This window comes from Desmodus rotundus, chromosome 7, assembly GCF_022682495.2.
Source record: "Desmodus rotundus isolate HL8 chromosome 7, HLdesRot8A.1, whole genome shotgun sequence".
NCBI lineage: Eukaryota > Metazoa > Chordata > Mammalia > Chiroptera > Phyllostomidae > Desmodus > Desmodus rotundus.
The window spans coordinates 66,793,864-66,814,188 of record NC_071393.1 but is presented as its reverse complement, the minus strand read 5'-3'; the positions used below and the strand labels follow the sequence as shown (position 1 = coordinate 66,814,188).

The 20,325-nt window shown below is 39.1% G+C and overlaps 1 protein-coding gene across 1 annotated transcript; it reads right to left on the bottom strand.

Moving 5' to 3' along the window:
* Positions 1 to 16,011: 16,011 nt before the first annotated feature.
* Positions 16,012 to 19,847, bottom strand: LOC112311979 (olfactory receptor 4K2). The gene is made up of 2 exons (XM_045201850.2): positions 19,759 to 19,847; positions 16,012 to 17,730 (listed from the first exon to the last, which is right to left on the bottom strand). Exons 1-2 carry the CDS (start codon positions 19,768 to 19,770, stop codon positions 16,753 to 16,755), a joined length of 990 nt encoding a protein of 329 aa, XP_045057785.1. The 5' UTR covers positions 19,771 to 19,847; the 3' UTR covers positions 16,012 to 16,752.
* Positions 19,848 to 20,325: the final 478 nt, after the last annotated feature.

Below are 20,325 nucleotides of genomic sequence, written 5' to 3'. Positions count from 1 at the left end.
GGATTCAGAAGGCCAACAGGCATACGAAAAGATGCTCAACTTCACTAATCGTCAGAGAAACACAAATTAAAACCACAATGAGATATCACCTCACACTAGTCAGAATGATCATCATTAATAAATCAACAAACAAGTGCTGACAGGGATTTGGAGAAAAGGGAACTCCAGTACACTGTTGGTGGGAATGCAGACTGGTGCAGCCACTGCAGAAAACAATATGGAATTTCATTGAAAAATTAAAAATGGAACTGCCTTTTGACCCAGTGATTCCATTGCTCGGAATATACCCTAAGAATTCTGAATCACCAATTCAAAAGATCTTATGCACCCCTATGTTCATAGCAGTGCTATTTACAATAGCCAAGTGCTGGAAACAGCCTAAGTGCCCATCAGTAAATAAGTGGACCAAAAGGCTGTGGTACATTTACACAGTGGAATACTAGGCAGCAGAAAGAAAGAAGGAACTCCTACCTTTTGTGACAAAATGGATGGAACTGGAGAGCATTATGCTAAGTGAAATAAGCCAGGTAGTGAAAGACAAACACCAAATGAACTTACCTATAAAAGAAACCTAATGAACAAAAATAAACTAATGAGTAAATTAGAACAAGAGATATGGAAACATGGAACAGACTGACAGTGACCAGAAGGGAGGCAGGAGAGGGAGAATAGTGGAAAGGAGAAGGGGCTAGTCATGGAGCATGTGTGAATGACCCATGGACATGGACAACAGTGTGGGGATTGACTGTGTGGGAGTGGGGCATGGGCTGGGCGAAGGATGGCAAAGGGGGATAATTGGGACAACTGTAATATAATAATAATAAATTATTTTTAAATCAGAATATTTTACTCTTAGTCAAATTCTTAGCAGTATATGCCTCACCAGGAATGCCCAGGTCTCCTTTGTAATATCTCCCACTCTCTCCTCCAAGCCCCAGGTAGTCTCAATTACTTTAATGTAAAGACTTCCACCAACTTCCATGTCATACCCCAACAAAAATTCATCCACATGCCATTCAGGGGAGCAGGCATCAATAAGGTCATTTCAGGGTATGGCAGGAGAAGTCATCCTGGGAAATAGCTTCAATGTGCAAGATGATGGAAAAAGAAGAGAGGAGGCAAAAGGGAGTCCTATTTCCAGAAATTGCTGGGCTAACAGTTGCAAGTCAGCTCACCATGTTTCATTATGATGGTCAAGTAAGCAAATTCAAGGTTATACAGGAGAGATTGGCAAGAGGTAAGAAGAAGTAGGATAACTTTTCTCCTGTAGCTCCAATATAGAGTGCAGACTATATGTTTAGCACACTTTTATCCACCATAGAAAAAATAAACAAGACAAAACTTCCATCAAATTACCTGAGAAGGCTGTAAAGAGTTCTCACAACAGGAACTGGCCAAAGCTGACCTGCTGCTTACAATCTGCTCTCAGTTACTCAGTACTTCCCCATTATTTCTACAATATACTCATATGTCTATCATCCTATTCCCTGGCCACCTTCTTTCAACACAATCTCTCTTTCCAACACTACTGATTTTATATCCTGTTTTCATACTCCTGAGTTCACTAGACATTTTTATCATTCTCTGCTTTGGCCCATGCTGTTCCTGCCTTCTGGCATATTTCCCTCTAATTTAACCTTTCAAATCTGATAGAACACTCCATCTGAGAAACTTTCTCTGACTCTTCAGGCACATTTGGATATGCTTTATCCTAACTGTTCATATTACTAAAAATATATATCATGCTAATTATGATCATTCATTTTGATCAGCTTTTTAAAATTAGGTATAATCTCTTACAATCTCTTAAGGGTAGGTATAATGTCTTATTACTTCTGTTCACAAAGAACACAGAAGTTCCTGATATGTAAAAAGGGGCAAAAAAGCATTTCTTGGATTATCTTTACTGAGAGAGGAGAGAAAGGTGCCATCTGTTTGACAAAGGCAGAAAATCCTACTTATGGTGATTCTTCTCTCTACTGACTGAACTACTTCAACAAGAGGTCAATCCTACCCCCCTGCAATTAAAGATACACTTGGAAGAGTTAACATAGCTTTTCAATGTACAATGAAATGCAAATAATTAAAAGCAGATTTCTACTGGAGTACGGTCAAGGAAAGAGAATCAGGACACGGAAGGAGAAAAACATTAGAAAATATAACACATTTTTAATACCCCATTTGGCTTAAATCCTCATGTAGAAATAATTTGTAGGAACATCATTGTTCCCAGGTGATTTAATAAATGCTGTTTGTTAAGACTGAGTCATCCAGAGTTGGAGGCAAGAGTAGATTATCTCAAAGGAACTGAATAGACACTTCCAGAAAGACATACAGAAGGCCCATAGATATATGGGAAAATGCTCAACTTCACTACCCATCAGAGAGATACAAATTAAAATCACAATGAGATATCGCCTCACACTGGTAAGAATGACTATCATTAATAAATCAACAAACACGTGCTGGCGGGGATGTGGAGAAAAGGAAACCCTGGTGCATTGGTAGAGGAAATGCAGACTGGTCCAACCACTGTGGAAAACAGTATGGAATTTCCTCAAAAATTAAAAATGGAATTGCCTTTTGACCCAGCAATTCCAGTTCTGGGAATATATCTTAAAAGTCCCAAAACATTAATTCAAAAGATTATATGCAGCCCTATGTTCATAGCAGCATTATCTACAATAGTTAAGTGATGGAAACAGCCTAAGTGCCCACCATTAGATGTGTGGATAAAAAAGCTGTGATACATTTACACAATGGAATACTATGCAGCAGTAAAAAATGAGTTCTTACTTTTTACAATAGCATGAATGGAACTGGAAACTGTCCTGCTAAATGAAATCAACCATCTGGTGAAAGACAAATATGACATGATCTCACTTATAAGTGGGATCTCATGAACAAAATAAACTAATGAGCAAAAACAGAAGGGTCATAGAAACATGGAACAGACTGACAGCTGTAAGAGGGGTGGGGGAAGTAAAGACCGGTTGAAAGATGGTGGAGGGATTAACCAAAGAACATATATGTGTGACCCATGGACATGGACAATGGTGAAGTGATTGTCTGTGGGAGTGGGGATAGGCTAGGTGGAGGAGGATAAAGGGGGGGGGAATTGGGAAGACTATAATAGCATAAACAGTAAAATATTTTTTTAAAAAGAGAGGATTATCTTAGAGTGAGGGTTGGAGCTGGACAAGTTATAGGTATGGTGATGAAAAGGCATATGAAGGATTTTAAGTTCTGTATTAAGGATGACAAACTGCTGTTGTAATACACATGAATGGAGTGGCCTGGTATAAAACAAGGCAGAGATGGGACCTCTGGTACTTGCCTGATCTAAAAACTCAGCTGCAGCTTAGAATTCTGACCTAATCTTGGAGGCTTTGTGTTTGTCTTGTTTTTATTTTTTTAAGAAAATTCATCAAGCTGTATTTTTGTGTGTGTGAAAACTCTCTTTAGTTTTATTAATTAGTTTGATTTCTTTACAAAGCTTTGAAAGAATACAAAACATGTTGGGAATGCAGGCTGTTGTGGCTTGTAGCCTATTGACCTGCAAACCCTGCCTCCTTAAGAATGATGAGAAAACTAGGATTAGAGGGGTTAATTAAATTTGCTCCAAACCACAAAACTCGTAGGTGATGCACAGCTGAATTCAGATGAGACTTTTTAAAAATTTTTATTGTTATTCAATTACAGTTGTATGCCTTTTCTCCCCATCCCTCCACCCCACCCCAGCTGAACCCACCTCCCTCCCCTCCCTCCACCCTCCCCCTTGATTTTGTCCATGTCTGTCTTTAATGGTGCTTTTTACAATCCTCACTCCAGAAGTTCATAGTTAAATGTCCTGCTAAATGAAATCAACCATCTGGTGAAAGACAAATATGACATGATCTCACTTATAAGTGGGATCTCATGAATAAAATAAACTAATGAGCAAAAATAGAAGGGGCATAGAAACATGGAACAGACTTCACATGTGTGTGAATGCCCATGTGTGTATGCACACAAATGTTCCACAGACCCCTTTGGATGTTCAGTGAAGCCTAAAGTTTTCTCATTAAAAAAATCTCAAAAACCACAAAATAAAATACATGAGAGCTCAAAGAAGACCATCTATGTCAGGAGGCTTTAACGCAGCCCCCGTCCGCCATGGATGAAGAATAAGTCTACCAAGACATGATCTGCTTGGGGAGGAGAGATGGCCGATCTCTCAAAAGAGAAGGGCCCAGAGCCTTTCCCTCCATGGCCTTTTATTAGGTTCATTTGCACAGGAATACAGATAAAGCTCATCAATCATTGTCAGCCAGTAAGGGTTAAACAATACATGATTTACAGAAAACTTTGAGGGCTATAAAACTTTAGGCGCGACACAGAACCAAGATGGCGGCGTAGGTAGACACACTGCGCCTCCTCACACAACCAGAACTGACAGAGAATCGAACAGCAAGGGGGACCAACACCAAGGAAATAGAAAATAAACATTCATCCAGACTGGTAGGAGGGGCGGAGACGGGCACCGGGGTGGAGAGGACTCGCGTGGCTGTGGCGGGACTGAGACTGGCGGAGTGTGGGACAAATGGCGCAGGCGGTCCGAGCACTAGCAGACCCTGCGACCCCACATTTGCACAGATAAACCCAGAGGGCCGGACTCAGAGTGGCGGAGAACGGGGCAGGCAGAGCGGCGGGTAGCACCCCGCGGCACCACATTGGCCCACAGATAAATCGGACGAACGGTGGGGAGCGAAGCAGACGGTGTAACCCAAGGCTCCAGCACGGGGGAAATAAAGCCTCAAACCTCTGATTGAAAACGCCCGTGGGGGTTGGGGCAGCAGCAGGAGAGACTCCCAGCCTCACAGGAGAGGTCGTTGGAGAGACCCGCAGGGGCCTAGAGTGTGCACAAGCCCACCCACTCGGGAACCAGCAACAGAGTGGCCCAGTTTGATTGTGGGTAGTGGAGTGAAAGATTGAAAGCCGGAGGAGAGTGAGGCAGCCGCCATTGCTCCCTCTCAGCCCCTCCCCCACCTACAGCCTCACAGCCGTAGAGACCAGCGCAACCCCGCCCCGGTGAACACCTAAGGCTCCGCCCCTTAAAGTAACAGAGGCGCCAAGAAAAAAAAAATGGCCCAAATGACAGAACACTTCAAAGCTCCAGAAAAAATACAACTAAGCGACGAAGAGATAGCTAACCTATCGGATGCACAGTTCAAAGCACTGGTTATCAATATGCTCACAGACTTGGTTGAATCTATTCGAAAAACAGATGAAAAAATGAAGCCTATGCTAAGAGAAACAAAGGAAAATGTACAGGGAACCAATAGTGATGAGAAGGAAACTGGGACTCAAATCAATGGTGTGGACCAGAAGGAAGAAACAAACATCCAACCAGAAAAGAATGAAGAAACAAGAACTTGGAAAAATGAGGAGAGGCTTAGGAACCTCCAGGACACCTTGAAACGTTCCAACATCCAAATTATAGGGGTGCCAGAAGGAGAAGAGGATGAACAAAAAATTGAAAACTTATTTGAACAAATAATGAAGGAGAACTTCCCTAATCTGGCAAAGGAAATAGACTTCCAGGAAGTCCAGGAAGCTCAGAGAGTCCCAAAGAAGCTGGACCCAAGGAGGAACACACCAAGGCACATCATAATTCCATTACCCAAGATTAAACGCAAGGACCTACGTCCAAGATTACTGTATCCAGCAAAGCTATCACTTAGAATGGAAGGGAAGATAAAGTGCTTCTCAGATAAGGTCAAGTTAAAGAAGCTCATCATCACCAAGCCCTTATTATATGAAATGTTAAAGGGAGTTACCTAAGAAAAAGAAGACCAAAAATAGGAACAGTAAAAATGACAGCAAACTCACAGTTATTAACTGCCACACATAAAACAAAAATGAGAGCAAACTAGGCAAACAACTAGAACATGAGGGTTGTCAATAAGGGAGTGGGAGGGGGAGAGGGGGGTTAAGGTACAGAGAATAAGTAGCATAGATGATAGGTGGAAAATAGACAGGGGGAGGGTAAAAATAGTGTAGGAAATGTAGAAGCCAAAGAACTTATAAGTATGACCCATGGACATGAACTATAGGGGGGGGAATGTGGGAGGGAGGGGGGTGGGCAGGATGGAGTGGGGTGGGGGGGAAATGTGACAACTATAATAGCATAATCAATAAATATATTTAAAAAAAAATAAAAAATAAAACTTTAGGCGCCAGACTCATCTCAGCTCTGGACCCTTATCTTTTAAGCTGAGGGTACAAATTAAGTAGGTTTCACAGGAATGTATGTATTTTTTTCTTAGGCCTGATTCCCCAGGAAATCTGCCCCTCCCTGCACAGGACTGCACTGCCCTCTGTTATTGCTTCAGGCTTAAGTCAGGCAAGGGAAGTAAGGCAGCCAAGAGATTAGGAGACTTCTTGCAGACAGAATGAGGACTCAGGCTATTTCAAAGCCGAGGGAGGAGGGTCCATCACCCCCTTTTTCCACAGCCCCCCAAGTCCTTCCCTGCAAGCTTATTCCTGGTGACCAGAGCCTGTCTTAGGTTGATCCTCCCTTGAGGATTCTTACCCATCATTGGCTAACTGGTCAAGGTCAGGGCCAAGCAGGGTGAAGTGGGCAGAGGTGGCACACCTGCCAGGGAGATAAGCTTTGTCTCCTTAGTGGCTTATGGTCCCACTCTGACTCAGCCTTAACCATGGGGGGTTACAGCCTCTGAAACCAGGCAGGGCGCTTCCCAACACATCTATACTGAAGTATAGTTATCAAAATGTGCTATGAGGACACAGAAATGGCTCTACCACAATAAGTCCCAGATAGAGATTGTATGTTTATCCAAAAACTTCAGGAATATCTTAGCCAGATGATATGTTTGATGCTATAATTTTACAGTGACAATCTTAGCAATATCCTGGGCAATAGTTCTATGATGTCTCCAAATAAATTATTATTTTATATTTTCATATATGTGAACAAAGTCTTTCTACCTATAGTTGAAACTTATTTATTAATGTGTTATATATAAAATGAAGAGAGAATTATAATTACTTATTTCCCAGCTCATATTTAAAATATTTTAAAGCATTGAATTACTATATTATGAATAGGTAAAAGACACAAAATATGTGAATATATTTTATCACTTTTTAATTCTGTAATTTTATTTTTAAATGTAATTGTAATAAAACAAGACACTGACCTGTTAAACATTGTGCATTTATTATTTTTCCCCTTTCATGCAATCTTGGAATATATTTCAACTTAAAATAAATAAGAAATCGGGCTGGGGGGAAGATGGCGGCAACATAGGTGGGAGCGGAGTCCACTTCCCCTCAACGCCAGGGAAATACCTAGCTGATCTGAGGAGCAGAGCGAACAGCCAACAGTATTCCAGCATATACGAAGATTAGAGACCAAAGATAGAGGACATTGAAAGATCTGACGGTAAGAAGAGTGCTGAAGGACAATAAGGTCCACGGGACCCAGGACCGCCGCGCGGTACAAGGGCGGCAGAAGCGCCAGCCCTGGCGCAGGGGCTGCGGCAGGAGTCTTGGGAGAGGGCCAGGCTGCGCTGTGAGCAGCCAGGTGCTTGATTAGACCAGGGGGGCTTGAAAAGGAGGAATTTCTCAAAAAGAAAAAGAAAATAGAGACACTCAGGGGCTAATTAGAGAACTCTCGGTAGTAGCCGAGGCCCCTGGCGCCCCTCCCCCTCCACCCCTGGACTGCTACGCTCACCTGAGGTCCGGTCGCGAGCGCGAGCAGATTAGCGAACGGGACCCACACTTGAAACCCCGGAGGGGCGCCCACACCTGAAACCTCCGAGATAATTTGGACCAGAGTCTAGCTGCTCTACCCACAGGCCCAAAACCTCGGAACCGAGTGCCGCGTGATTCAGTACCAGGGCGGCCCCACCCGCCCGAGAGACTCAAGCCCAGGGCGGCTGGATCGGGCCCCCAAGCACAGAGCCTGTGGCTCAGCGGGCTGCGCCCGCTCACCAAGCACAGGGCCGGCTGGGTGCCTGTTTTCTAAATACAAAGCTGCTGGCGAGTGTCCTAACCCCAAGGCGGCTGAATCCGCCACCTGCGCGCCAGCGTTCCAAGCCCTGGCGGCTCTATTGGTCCGCCGGCTGCGCGCTCAGGGCACAAAATAACGTCACAGACCCAAAGCGGCTGGATTCCCCTGCTGCGCGCGCACGCGTCACGAGCCAAAGCAGCTGGATTGGCTGATCAACGGACTGATTGACTGCCAGGGACCACACTTACAAAACAGCGAAGAGTGTGACCCAGGAAGAGAGAAAAGTGAAACCAATCCTTCCAAACACCCCCTCCCGTTGCACAGACAGGACACCAGCAGAAATAACCTGACCTGTTTAAAGCCAACAGAAGGTTTTTTTTTTGTTTTTTTTTTTTTTTTTTTTTTATCCTTTTTCTTTTTTTTCCTTTCCCCCTGAATTCCTTCTTCCTCTCTCTTTTTTTCTTTTTTTTCATTCCTTCTTCCTCCCATCCTTTACCATTTTTATGTCTTCTTCCTGCCTTCTTTTATCTATTTCTATGTTTTAATTTTTGCTAAAATTCCTTCTTATCTTGCCTCCGATCTTTCTTTATTCTTCCCTCCTTCCTTCCTTTCCTCCTTTCCTATTTCCTTTTTCCCTCCTTCCCATCTTTCTTTTGGTTTGTTTTGTGTGTGTGTGTGTGTGTGTTTTTTTTCTTTTCTTTCGCCCCCCCTTTCTCTTTTTCCCACAGGTGAGACAACAAAACCTGGAGTGCTGAAAAGACTAGAGATAGACCGTGTTAAACACATAAATGTCAGCTCAAATGTCAGCTCTCCAGTGAGCACAGGAGAGTAAGGAGACAGCACCACCGAATCCCATTGGCATTCTACCATAGAAGTTCATATCATAAATCCAGGGAGTCAGAACAAAGCAATTTAAGATGCAGAGGCCAACAAGAAGAACCTCACAAACAATGGGAAGACAAAGAAACAATTCCCAAATGAAAGGAAAGGAGGAAGTCTCAGAAAGAATACTAACCGAAAAAGAGGCAAGTCAACTATCAGATACTGAGTTCAAAGCAATGGTCATCAGGAAACTCACTGAGCTCTCTGAGCTCAAAGAGAACTACCAGAAACTACAAGGAAACTACAATGAACTCACTGCAAACTATATCAACATGAAAAAGGAAATAGAAAATATCAACAAGAGCCAAGCGGAAATGAAGAATACAATTTCTGAATTGAAGAACACAGTAGAAGGAATTAAAAGCAGACTTGATGAAGCAGAGGATCGGATCAGCGAGCTGGAGGATAAAGTAGAAAAAAACACACAGAAGGAGCAAGAAAAGGAAAAGAGGCTCAGAAAGAATGAAGAGGCAATAAGGGAAATGCAGGACAACATGAAACGTAACAATATCCGTATAATAGGAATACCAGAAGGAGAAGAAGAAGAGCAAGGGATAGAAAACCTGTTTGAAAAAGTAAAGATGGAAAATTTCCCTAATCTGAGGAGAGAAAAAGTCACCCAAATCCAGGAAACACAGAGAGTCCCAAGCAAGAGGAACCCAAAGAGACCCACTGCAAGACACATCATAATTAAAATGGCAAATTTCCAAGACAAAGAGAGGATCTTAAAGGCAGCAAGGGAGAAAAAGGAAGTAACATACAAGGGAGCCCCGATAAGGTTAGCAACTGACTTCTCAATGGAAACGCTCCAAGCCAGAAGAGAATGGCAAAAAATATTCCAAGTAATGAGAACCAGAGGCCTCCAACCAAGACTACTTTACCCAGCAAGGCTCTCAATCAAGATAGAAGACCAAATAAAGAGCTTCCCAGACAAAAGAAGTCTAAAAGAATACAGCTCCACCAAACCAGCTCTGCAAGAGATGCTAAAGGGACTGCTTTAAGGAAAGGAAGGAAAAGAGAAAGACAGAGGAACACAGGTAGGAAATAATGGCAATGAATAACTACCTATCGATAATAACCTTAAACGTAAATGGATTAAATGCTCCAATCAAAAGACATAGAACAGCTGAATGGATAAGAAAACATGACCCACACATATGCTGCCTACAAGAAACCCATCTCAGGACAAAAGACTTACACAGACTGAAAGTGAAGGGCTGGAAACAAATTTTCCAAGCAAACGGACAGGAAAAAAAAGCAGGGGTAGCAATACTCATATCAGACAAAATAGACTTCCAAAGAAGGGCCATAAAGAGAGACCCAGAAGGTCACTTCATAATACTCAAAGGAAGAATCCACCAAGAAGACATAAACATTGTAAATATATATGCACCCAACATAGGAGCACCCAAATACATAAAGAAAATCTTGGAGGATTTCAAGAAAGATATTGACAGCAACACAATTATAGTAGGGGATTTTAACACCCCACTATCAAAAATGGACAGGTCTTCCAAACAAAAGATCAACAAAGATATTGTGTCACTTAACAATACCTTAGAGGAAATGGACTTAACTGATATATACAGAGCTTTTCATCCCAAAGAAGCAAAATACACGTTCTTTTCAAGTGTCCATGGAACTTTTTCAAAGATAGACCACATGATAGGACACAAAGCAAGCCTCAACAAATTCAAGAAAATTGAAATCATATCAAGCATCTTCTCTGACCACAAGTGTCTGAAACTAGAAACCAACGCCAAGGGTAAAAACCCAAAACACTCAAAAGCATGGAGACTGAATAGCATGCTATTAAACAATGAATGGGTCAAGAACGAGATTAGGGAAGAAATCAAAAACTTCCTGGAAACAAATGAAAACGAACTCACAACAACCCAAAACCTATGGGACACAGCAAAGGCAGTCCTGAGAGGGAAGTTCATAGCAATACAGGCCTACCTTAAGAAGTTAGAAACAGTTCACACAAACAACCTAACCCTACGCCTACAAGATCTGGAGGAACAACAACAAAAACAGCCCAGAGCAAGCAGAAGGAAGGAAATAACCAAGATCAGAGCAGAACTAAATGACATAGAGACTAAAAGCACAATTGTAAGGATCAATGAATCCAGGAGCTGGTTCTTTGAAAAGATAAACAAAATTGACAAGCCTTTAAGTAGGCTCATCAAAAAGAAAAGAGAGAGGATCCAAATAAACAGAATTAGAAATGAAAGTGGAGAGATTACAACTGATACCACAGAAATACAAAGGATCGTAAGAAATTACTATGAAGACCTGTATGCTAAGAAATTTGAAAACCTAGATGAAATGGACACATATCTAGAAAAATATAATCTTCCAAAACTGAATGAAGAAGAAGCAGAAAACCTGAACAGACCAATATCAGCAAAGGAAATTGAAGCAGTCATCAAGAAACTCCCATCACACAAAAGCCCTGGACCAGATGGTTTCACAGGAGATTTCTACAAAGCATTTAAGGAAGAACTAACCCCTATCCTTCACAGACTATTCGAAAAAATCCAAACTGATGGAAGACTCCCAAACTCTTTTTATGAAGCCAACATCATCCTAATCCCAAAACCAGATAAAGACACAACGAAGAAAGAAAACTTCAGGCCAATATCGCTGATGAACATAGACGCTAAAATTCTCAACAAAATATTAGCAAACCGCATCCAGCAATATATTAAAAAGATCATCCACCATGACCAAGTGGGATTCATCCCAGGGATGCAAGGATGGTACAATATTCGCAAATCAATAAACATAATACATCACATCAACAACAGCAAAGAAAAAAATCACATGATCATATCAATAGATGCGGAAAAAGCATTTGATAAGATACAGCACCCATTTCTGATAAAAACACTCAGGAAAGTGGGAATAAAGGGAGCAGTCCTCAACATAATTAAGGCCATATATGAGAGACCTACAGCCAACATCACACTCAATGGACAAAAACTTAGAGCTTTCCCACTAAGATCAGGAACTAGACAAGGATGCCCTCTCTCACCACTCCTATTCAACATAGTATGGGAAGTCCTAGCCACAGCAATCAGACAAGAAAAAGCAAGAAAAGGCATCCAAATTGGAAAGGAGGAAATGAAACTGTCACTGTTTGCAGACGACATGATAGTGTACATGGAAAACCCTATAGACTCCACTCAAAAACTACTCGACCTAATAAATGAATTTGGCAAAACAGCTGGATACAGAGTCAATACCCAGAAATCAAAGGCATTCCTGTACACCAGCAACGAAACTGCAGAAACAGAAATCAGGAAAAAAATCCCATTCGATATAGCAACAAGAAAAATAAAGTACCTAGGAATAAACCTAACCAAGGAGGTAAAAGACCTGTACTCAGAAAACTACACAACACTGAAGAAAGAAATTAAGGAAGATACAAACAAATGGAAGCATGTACCATGTTCATGGATTGGAAGAATCAACATTATCAAAATGGCCATACTACCCAAAGCAATTTATAGATTCAATGCAATCCCTATTAGAGTACCCATGACATATTTCAGAGATATAGAACAAACATTGCAGAAATTCATATGGAACCATAAACGACCTCGAATAGCTGCAGCAATTTTGAGAAAGAAAAACAAAGCAGGAGGGATCACAATACCTGATATCAAACTGTATTACAAGGCCACGGTAATCAAAACAGCCTGGTACTGGCATAAAAACAGGCACATAGACCAATGGAACAGAATAGAGAGCCCAGAAATAAACTCAAGTCTATACGATCAATTAATATTTGACAAAGGAGGCAGGAGCATAAAATGGAGCAAAAACAGCCTCTTCAACAGATGGTGTTGGGAGATCTGGACAGCTACGTGCAAAAAAATGAAACTCGATCACCAACTTACGCCATACACGAAAATAAACTCAAGATGGATAAAAGACTTAAATATAAGCCGTAACACCATAAAAGTCCTTGAGGAAAACATTGGCAGGAAAATCTCAGACATTCCACGCAGCAACATCCTCACGGACACATCCCCTAAAGCAAGGGACATAAAGGAAAGAATAAACAAATGGGACCTCATCAAAATAAAAAGCTTCTGCAGGGCTAAAGAAAACAGCACCAAATTACAAAGAGTACCAACAGTATGGGAAAACATATTTGCCAACGATACCTCAGACAAGGGCCTGATCTCCAAAATATATAAAGAACTCACTCGACTCCACTCCAGGAAGACAAACAACCCAATTAAAAAATGGGCAAAGGACTTGAACAGACACCTCTCCAAGGAAGACATACAGAGGGCCCAGAGACATATGAAAAGATGCTCAGCATCACTAGCCATCAGAGAGATGCAAATTAAAACCACAATGAGGTATCATCTCACACCAGTCAGAATGGCCAACATAAACAAATCCACAAACAAATGTTGGAGAGGATGTGGAGAAAAGGGAACCCTTGTGCACTGTTGGTGGGAATGCAGACTGGTGAGGCCACTGTGGAAAACAATATGGAATTTCCTCAGAAAACTAAAAATGGAACTGCCCTTTGACCCAGTAATTCCGCTGCTGGGATTATACCCTAAGAACGCTGAAACACCAATTGAAAAGAACCTGTGCACCCCAATGTTCATAGCAGCACAATTTACAATAGCCAAGTACTGGAAGCAACCGAAGTGCCCATCAGCAAACGAGTGGATCCAAAAACTATGGTATATTTACACAATGGAATTCTACGCAGCAGAGAGAAAGAAGGAGCTTATACCCTTTGCAACAGCATGGATGAAACTGGAGAGCATTATGCTAAGTGAAATAAGCCAGGAAGTGAGGGACAAGTACCATATGATCTCACCTTTAACTGGAACATAAGCAATAGAAGAAAAAAGCAAACAAAATATAACCAGAGACATTGAAGTTAAGAACAATCTAACAATAGCCAGGGCGGGGGTGGGGGGTGGGGGCGGGGATAGTGGGAAGAGGGTATTACAGGAACTACTATAAAGGACACATGGACAAAACCAAGGGGGAGGGTGGAGAGGGGGGAGGGAGGTGGGTTCACCTGGGGTGGGGTAGAGGGATGGGGAGAAAAGGCATACAACTGTAATTGCATAACAATAAAAAAAAAATATTTATCAAATGAAAAAAAAAATAAAATAAAATAAATAAGAAATCTCAAAAATATAATACTTCTTTTGAAAAACATAGGCCAACAAAGGACAACATTAACTATAGAAATGCACAAAAGATTAATAATTGGCACAAATCCAATATTTCAACATTAGTTAATGTTAAGCAAATTGACACATCCTATTACAGTTTTAAAACCATGCCCTTTAAGGTCAAGTAAGCACATCTCTTTCCACTCCAGTAACCCTATGATTTTTACATAAAACTTAACACAACAACAATATTATTAGTATTTATTAAATCTAGTTAGTATTTAATTAGTATTTATTAAATGAGGTCCAAGTACTGTTAGTTATGTTACATGTGTTTTGGCTTAATTTTCACAAAATCTCTCTATTGGTTAAACACTATGTGCACATTTTATAGATTAAGAAACTGAGTCTTAGAAACATATTTGCTCAAGGTTGCACAATGAGAAAGTCATGGGACTGGAATTCAACCTGAAACTGACCCTACCTAATTGCTAAATATGTGTCCCTCAAAGACAGAGAAACAAATCTTGTACTTCAATGGATCCCCAGCACCCAGTAAAAGCTTAAACAATGGGGGTGCACATAAATAATTATTGAACTAAAGATTAAAATTTTAGAAGCAAGGTCCACACTTAAAACAAAGATGATAATTTTTGCTGAATAATGGAAATGTGGCAAAATTACATATCTACTTTGACCTTTTTCATTCCTCTGACTGGTTGTGAAGCAAGAAGAAATAGTTTATGATTTGACTAAAATTGAACTAGAATTTCACACTAAAAATGTGATTTTATACATAGATCCAACAGTACATTTCTTCATAAACTTTTGCACATTATTTAATTTCAGATATTAAATATTTGACTTGGAGGTTGTTTGAGCTAAAACACGCAGAGACCTTAAAAGTTGAAGGTAAATGTAAGAAACTATTAATGCCTTTTCTGTCTTTGCAAGATGGAGGCTCATGTTTTTCTCAAAGTACTTGCAGTGTCTGAATCCATGATGACAGATATTTTCCTGAATTCTTTTCATATACTTCAGTAAGTTCAAGGAGATACAACCTGTTAGTATTGTTACTCATAGAAATCTCTAAGTATCAGACAGTTTAAAATAGTTCCCCACCCCCACGTTAGAAATGGAAAACTGGAAAGTTATCTATTTATTTTCTGCCGTATGTCTTAACAAGCCACAGTCTTAAAGACATCCTAAAATTAAAGTGTCAGGTAGGGATGGGAGGGCAGAGAGGGAGGTGGGGGTAAAATGGGGATAACTGTAGTTGAACAGCAATTTATAAATAAATAAATAAAACATCAAATTCTGTGTGCTAGTGGTTTGGCCTGAATGCAATTATTATTCAAAGGCATACTACTTAAAAATAAGATGCACTGTGTGTACAAATCTATGGGGATAGGAAAGGAAAAAGGAAATTACATTTTTAGAATCCATTCTGTCCACTATACATAAAAGCCAAAACAAACAATTAATCCACTTTTGTTATCCTTGTAATAGATATTAAAAGGAGATAATGAAGTAAAGTGAATCTTCCAGGATAACACAACTAGGAAATGACAGACCCAAGATTTATTATGAGGTCCATGTATGTTTGGAGTAATGAACTTTGCCTCTTACAGTGATTCAGCCTTGAGCTAGCTCTGTAAATTCTCTGGACCTTAGGTTCTTTAGCTGTTAGGGAAATGGATTGGCCAGTTAATTTCCAAAGACTGTCTTGTAAAAAAATATATATATATTTAACTTAACCAGTAATAAACAAAGTTAGGAAGAATTCTGCTATATATTTGTTAAATTATTTCCATCTTTTTTCCCACAGTTTACATTATATTGAAAATGAGATCCAAAACTCATACTAAGACTAATAAAACTTATGAATATTTTATTTGGAGATGAAAAACATGTCATAAATTTAATAGTTAATAATTTTCCAAATGTTTTGTCTTAGTATTAAGTGAATTAATCACATCTGTGATATTCAGCAAGGTTTTGATGGTTTAAACTTTAAGAATTTCCATTTGATTAATTATCTGCTATGGCAATTATCAAGTGTTGTGGCAATCGTATACCTATTAAGAAACTATATTGTCAAATCTCAGATCCTCCAAACTATTCTCTTTTGTTGAAAGTTGACCCAGAACTCAATTAAACCCAGCGAATCAAGATTTTCCAGCAATATTCAAAAGAATCTCTTCACGATATCAATTTTTCCATGAAAATACTCTGCTGCTGTGACAAACCCTGTTATGCCCAACACTCTAAATTAGAGTTCTGCATATGGATACCATCAGAGTACCATGAAGTTGTAAAGCCAAATGGTATGTTCTGAGTTAGAAGACAAGTGACCAATATCTTATCTTAGGCTTCTCTAAGTAGTCTTAATCTAAAGTACATTCATAGAATTCACATCTATAAAGCCCTGAGTTTATGTTCGCAAGTTTGATAGTACGTGCATTTTTCTATGAAAATAACATCTATTGCAACAGGTTTTTAAATGGCTTTACGATCTCAAAGGATTGCAAATACTGCACTGTCTTTTAGGCAAGATATTTTGTATCTCTCAACCCTGGCTTTTTATTTTCATAATTTTAGACTAAATGACTTGAAAGGCAGTTTCTAAGTTTAATTTTCTATTGCATCAAGAACAAAACTAATGATACTAAATCTCAGACAGGAGATCTTTGTTCATTGCACTGGATATCTTAACGTGGTCATCCTAAGATTCAAATATTGGTTACTTAGTTTCTTCATCACAGCTGTTTTCACTTCCTGATTTCTCAAAGTATAGATAAGAGGATTCAAAAAGGGAGTGAAGATGGTATAGAAAACAGAGAGAACTTTGTCCACCAGGAAGTTTGTGAACGGCCACACATAGATGAAGATGCAGGGCCCAAAGAACAGTAACACAACAATGAAATGTGCAGTGCAGGTAGAAAAAGCCTTAGATGATCCTGCGGAAGAGTGATCCTTGATAGTAACAAGAACAATGATGTAGGAGGTGAGCAAAAGCAGAAAACTTATAAGAGCAATCACACCACTGCTTGAGATCATGAAGATTCCAAGAACATATACATCTATACAAGCCAGCTGGATGACCAAAGGAAGGTCACAGAAGAAACTGTCTATAACATTGGGACCACAGAAGGGTAAATAGAGAGTAAAAGCTAACTGGCTCATTGTATGCAGGAAGCCCACTGTCCAAGAAGTTACCACAAGCCCAACACATACTCTGTAGCTTATAATTGTTGAATAATGGAGAGGTTTGCATATGGCAATGTACCTGTCAAAAGACATAGAGATCAGCAGCACAATCTCAGTTCCAGTGAAGAGGTGTAAGAAGAAGATCTGAGAAATGCAGCCCTCAAAGGAGATGGTCTTGTGCTGAGTGAAGAAGTCCGTGATCATCTTTGGAGTGGCAAAGGAAGACAGGCACATGTCAATGAGAGACAAATTGCTGAGCAGGAAATACATGGGGGAGTGAAGTTGTGGGGTAGACAAGACCATGAGCAAAATCAGGCAGTTGCCCAGCATGGTCATTAAATAGAAAATGGAAAACATCACAAAGAAGAAAATCTGGAGCTCAGGAGAATCAGTAAGTCCAAGCAACACAAATTCAGACACTCTGGAATGGTTGAACTGCTCCATTAATCTGCAGACTTTGTTCTATAATGACAAAAATGGAACAGAATGATAGAGCTAGAAACTGTAATAAGTACATATGAAGGAGTTATGAAATCAGTTAATAATTTACTAGAATATTGATTACCTAAAATCCAAATAAGAACTATCTCAGTAATGATTTTTCCTTTTGGAATCACTTAAAAATTGACTGGCATCAGTACATGTTGGGTTACATTCATCACCTACACAATTATATTCTTGTTCTGAATACTGACTAAGGAGTTACATAATCCATACACTAAGTTAGCATTCTCTACTTAATAAGTCAGGTAAATAAAAAGTTAAATAAGGGTTGAAATCTCAAAAGTTTCTCCTTACCCCTCCCCCCCAAATCCACTATTGTTAAGTACTGGATTTAACTAACAGTTGAACATGATTACAGAAGACCCACATAGTATCCTATGGGTGTGATAAGTGATTTTTTATTTAAGTGAACTCCCAATTTTCTCGGCTACAGAAAAATCCAGTTACATTCTCATTTCACTTGCATACTTTCAAATTGTTTTGTCAGTATTGATGAGTACTATTTTTAACTATTAATATACAAATGATAAATTAATTTCTTAATTACATAAAACTACTGATGACCAAATGGTTTACCTGTAACATATGAGAGTTATTCTAAACCTTGTTACTTTATAATCTTATAGAACCATTTAGAAAAGAGAAAATCCCTCTTTTATCTCTCCTTGTGCTATTCAAACACATTTATTTTTATGACTAGAAAATAACAGATTTTAGGACCGGGCCAGGAAATATATAAGATGAGCATTGGGTAAAATATAAGATGCTCAAAACAAAACAAAACAAACAAAAAACCCACATTGATGTTGGTTTGTCAAAGTGACACCAGAGCTAACTGAAAGGAAAAAAAACCAAAGATATTTTAAAAACATATTTTTCAAAACTGACTTTTCAATTTACAGCACATTTCAAGTTCTGCAAACATCTCCTGTGACATTTTTCATCTAAGTGACCTCCTGTTTTCCCATTTGGAAAAAAAGATGGCTCTACCCTCATTTACTTGCACATATTTAAATTGTTCTGTCAATATTGATAAATATCTTTAACACTTGTCAGAGAACAATATTCTAGAAATCTTAAAACTGAACTATGTCAAAATGGTTAGGGTTAAAGTGTTCTTGATGTGCTGTGTGGCCTTGACTTGGCCTCTTTGCCTCTGAGAATTAAATTAGATGGTTTATATAAAGTACTAAATAATATTTTCTGGGTAACATTGAACAACTCTATGGGTTTCACAATGCAAATTTAAAAATACTGTGTGAAAATAATCAGCTTGTTTTATTTTATTAATAGTGATAGTAATAATAATAATTGGAGTAAAAATATTCTAACAGTTTTAATTAGGGGGGACTAGGTAGAGGTGGGCAATGAGGGAGAAAATGGGGATTTCTGTAATAGTGTCAATAATAAAAATAAAGTTAAAAAAAGAAATGCACATAAAAAAGGAACATATATGTCTTCCAAAAAATTTCATCTTTTTGAGGTTAAATTACTTCTTTTTATATGAAAATTATATGTGTACCTTAATATATTAAATGCATTGAAAATTCTCAGCCTTACATACTCAAATATTTTTTTCTGTTTTCTGAACTTAATAATGTAATTATCAATGAGAGCATGGAAACTCTATTATATCTATTTTATGTATATATGTGTGTGTGTGTATTCATTATATATATAATGAATATGTTATGTATTCATTGTCAGTGAATAAAAAACTGTCAGGCTTTTCCCTCCTTTCATTTCCAGAAATGCATCTCTAATACTTATTTAGTGGAATCATCCATTTTTATGTCTTCAAGTTATATATATTTTTTCTTTACTAATCTTCTATTATTTTTGCTTTATATAATTATTAAATGAATTTTTTGCTACCTGAAGAATACAAACTTCAACTACTTCTCAAGATATTATTTCCAGCTGTTAACCTACCAGCTACTTATCAGAAATCAAAAATACCATATCTTTCAATATTTACAAACTTACTGAAATCACCATGGTCCTTAGTAAGCATCAGGAGTGTGGAGTATGGACATATATTTTCTCTAGTCTTGGTATAAAAGCCACTGGAAGGCAGAGACATTTAGGAGATCAGGGATTAGACATTACAGTCTATTTGCAATGGGAGTTATTAAAATGTAGAGCTAACTTTTCCCAAAGTTGCAAGAAGGACTGTGGGAAGTGTCTTTGATATTTAAAGTGAGGGTGCACATTCATGTTGAACAGTGTTCGTTACAGAAAGGCACAACCGGCACAGACCTCAGAGAAGAAAAGCTTTGAGAAGTTTTTAAAGAAGTATTCGAGGAGCAAAACTTTAAAAAAAATTATTTTATTGTTGTTCAATAACAGTTGTCAGCATATATCCCCCACCACTCCCCCCACCCCGCCATCCCCACCTCCCTCCTTTGTTTCCACCCCCCCACCCTGGTTTTGCCCATGTGTCCTTTATAGTTGTTCCTGAAAACCCTCCCATCGTCACCCTATTATCCCCTCCCACCTTCCCTCTGGTTACTGTCAAATTGTTCTTAATTTCTTTTTTTTTTTAATTTTAAT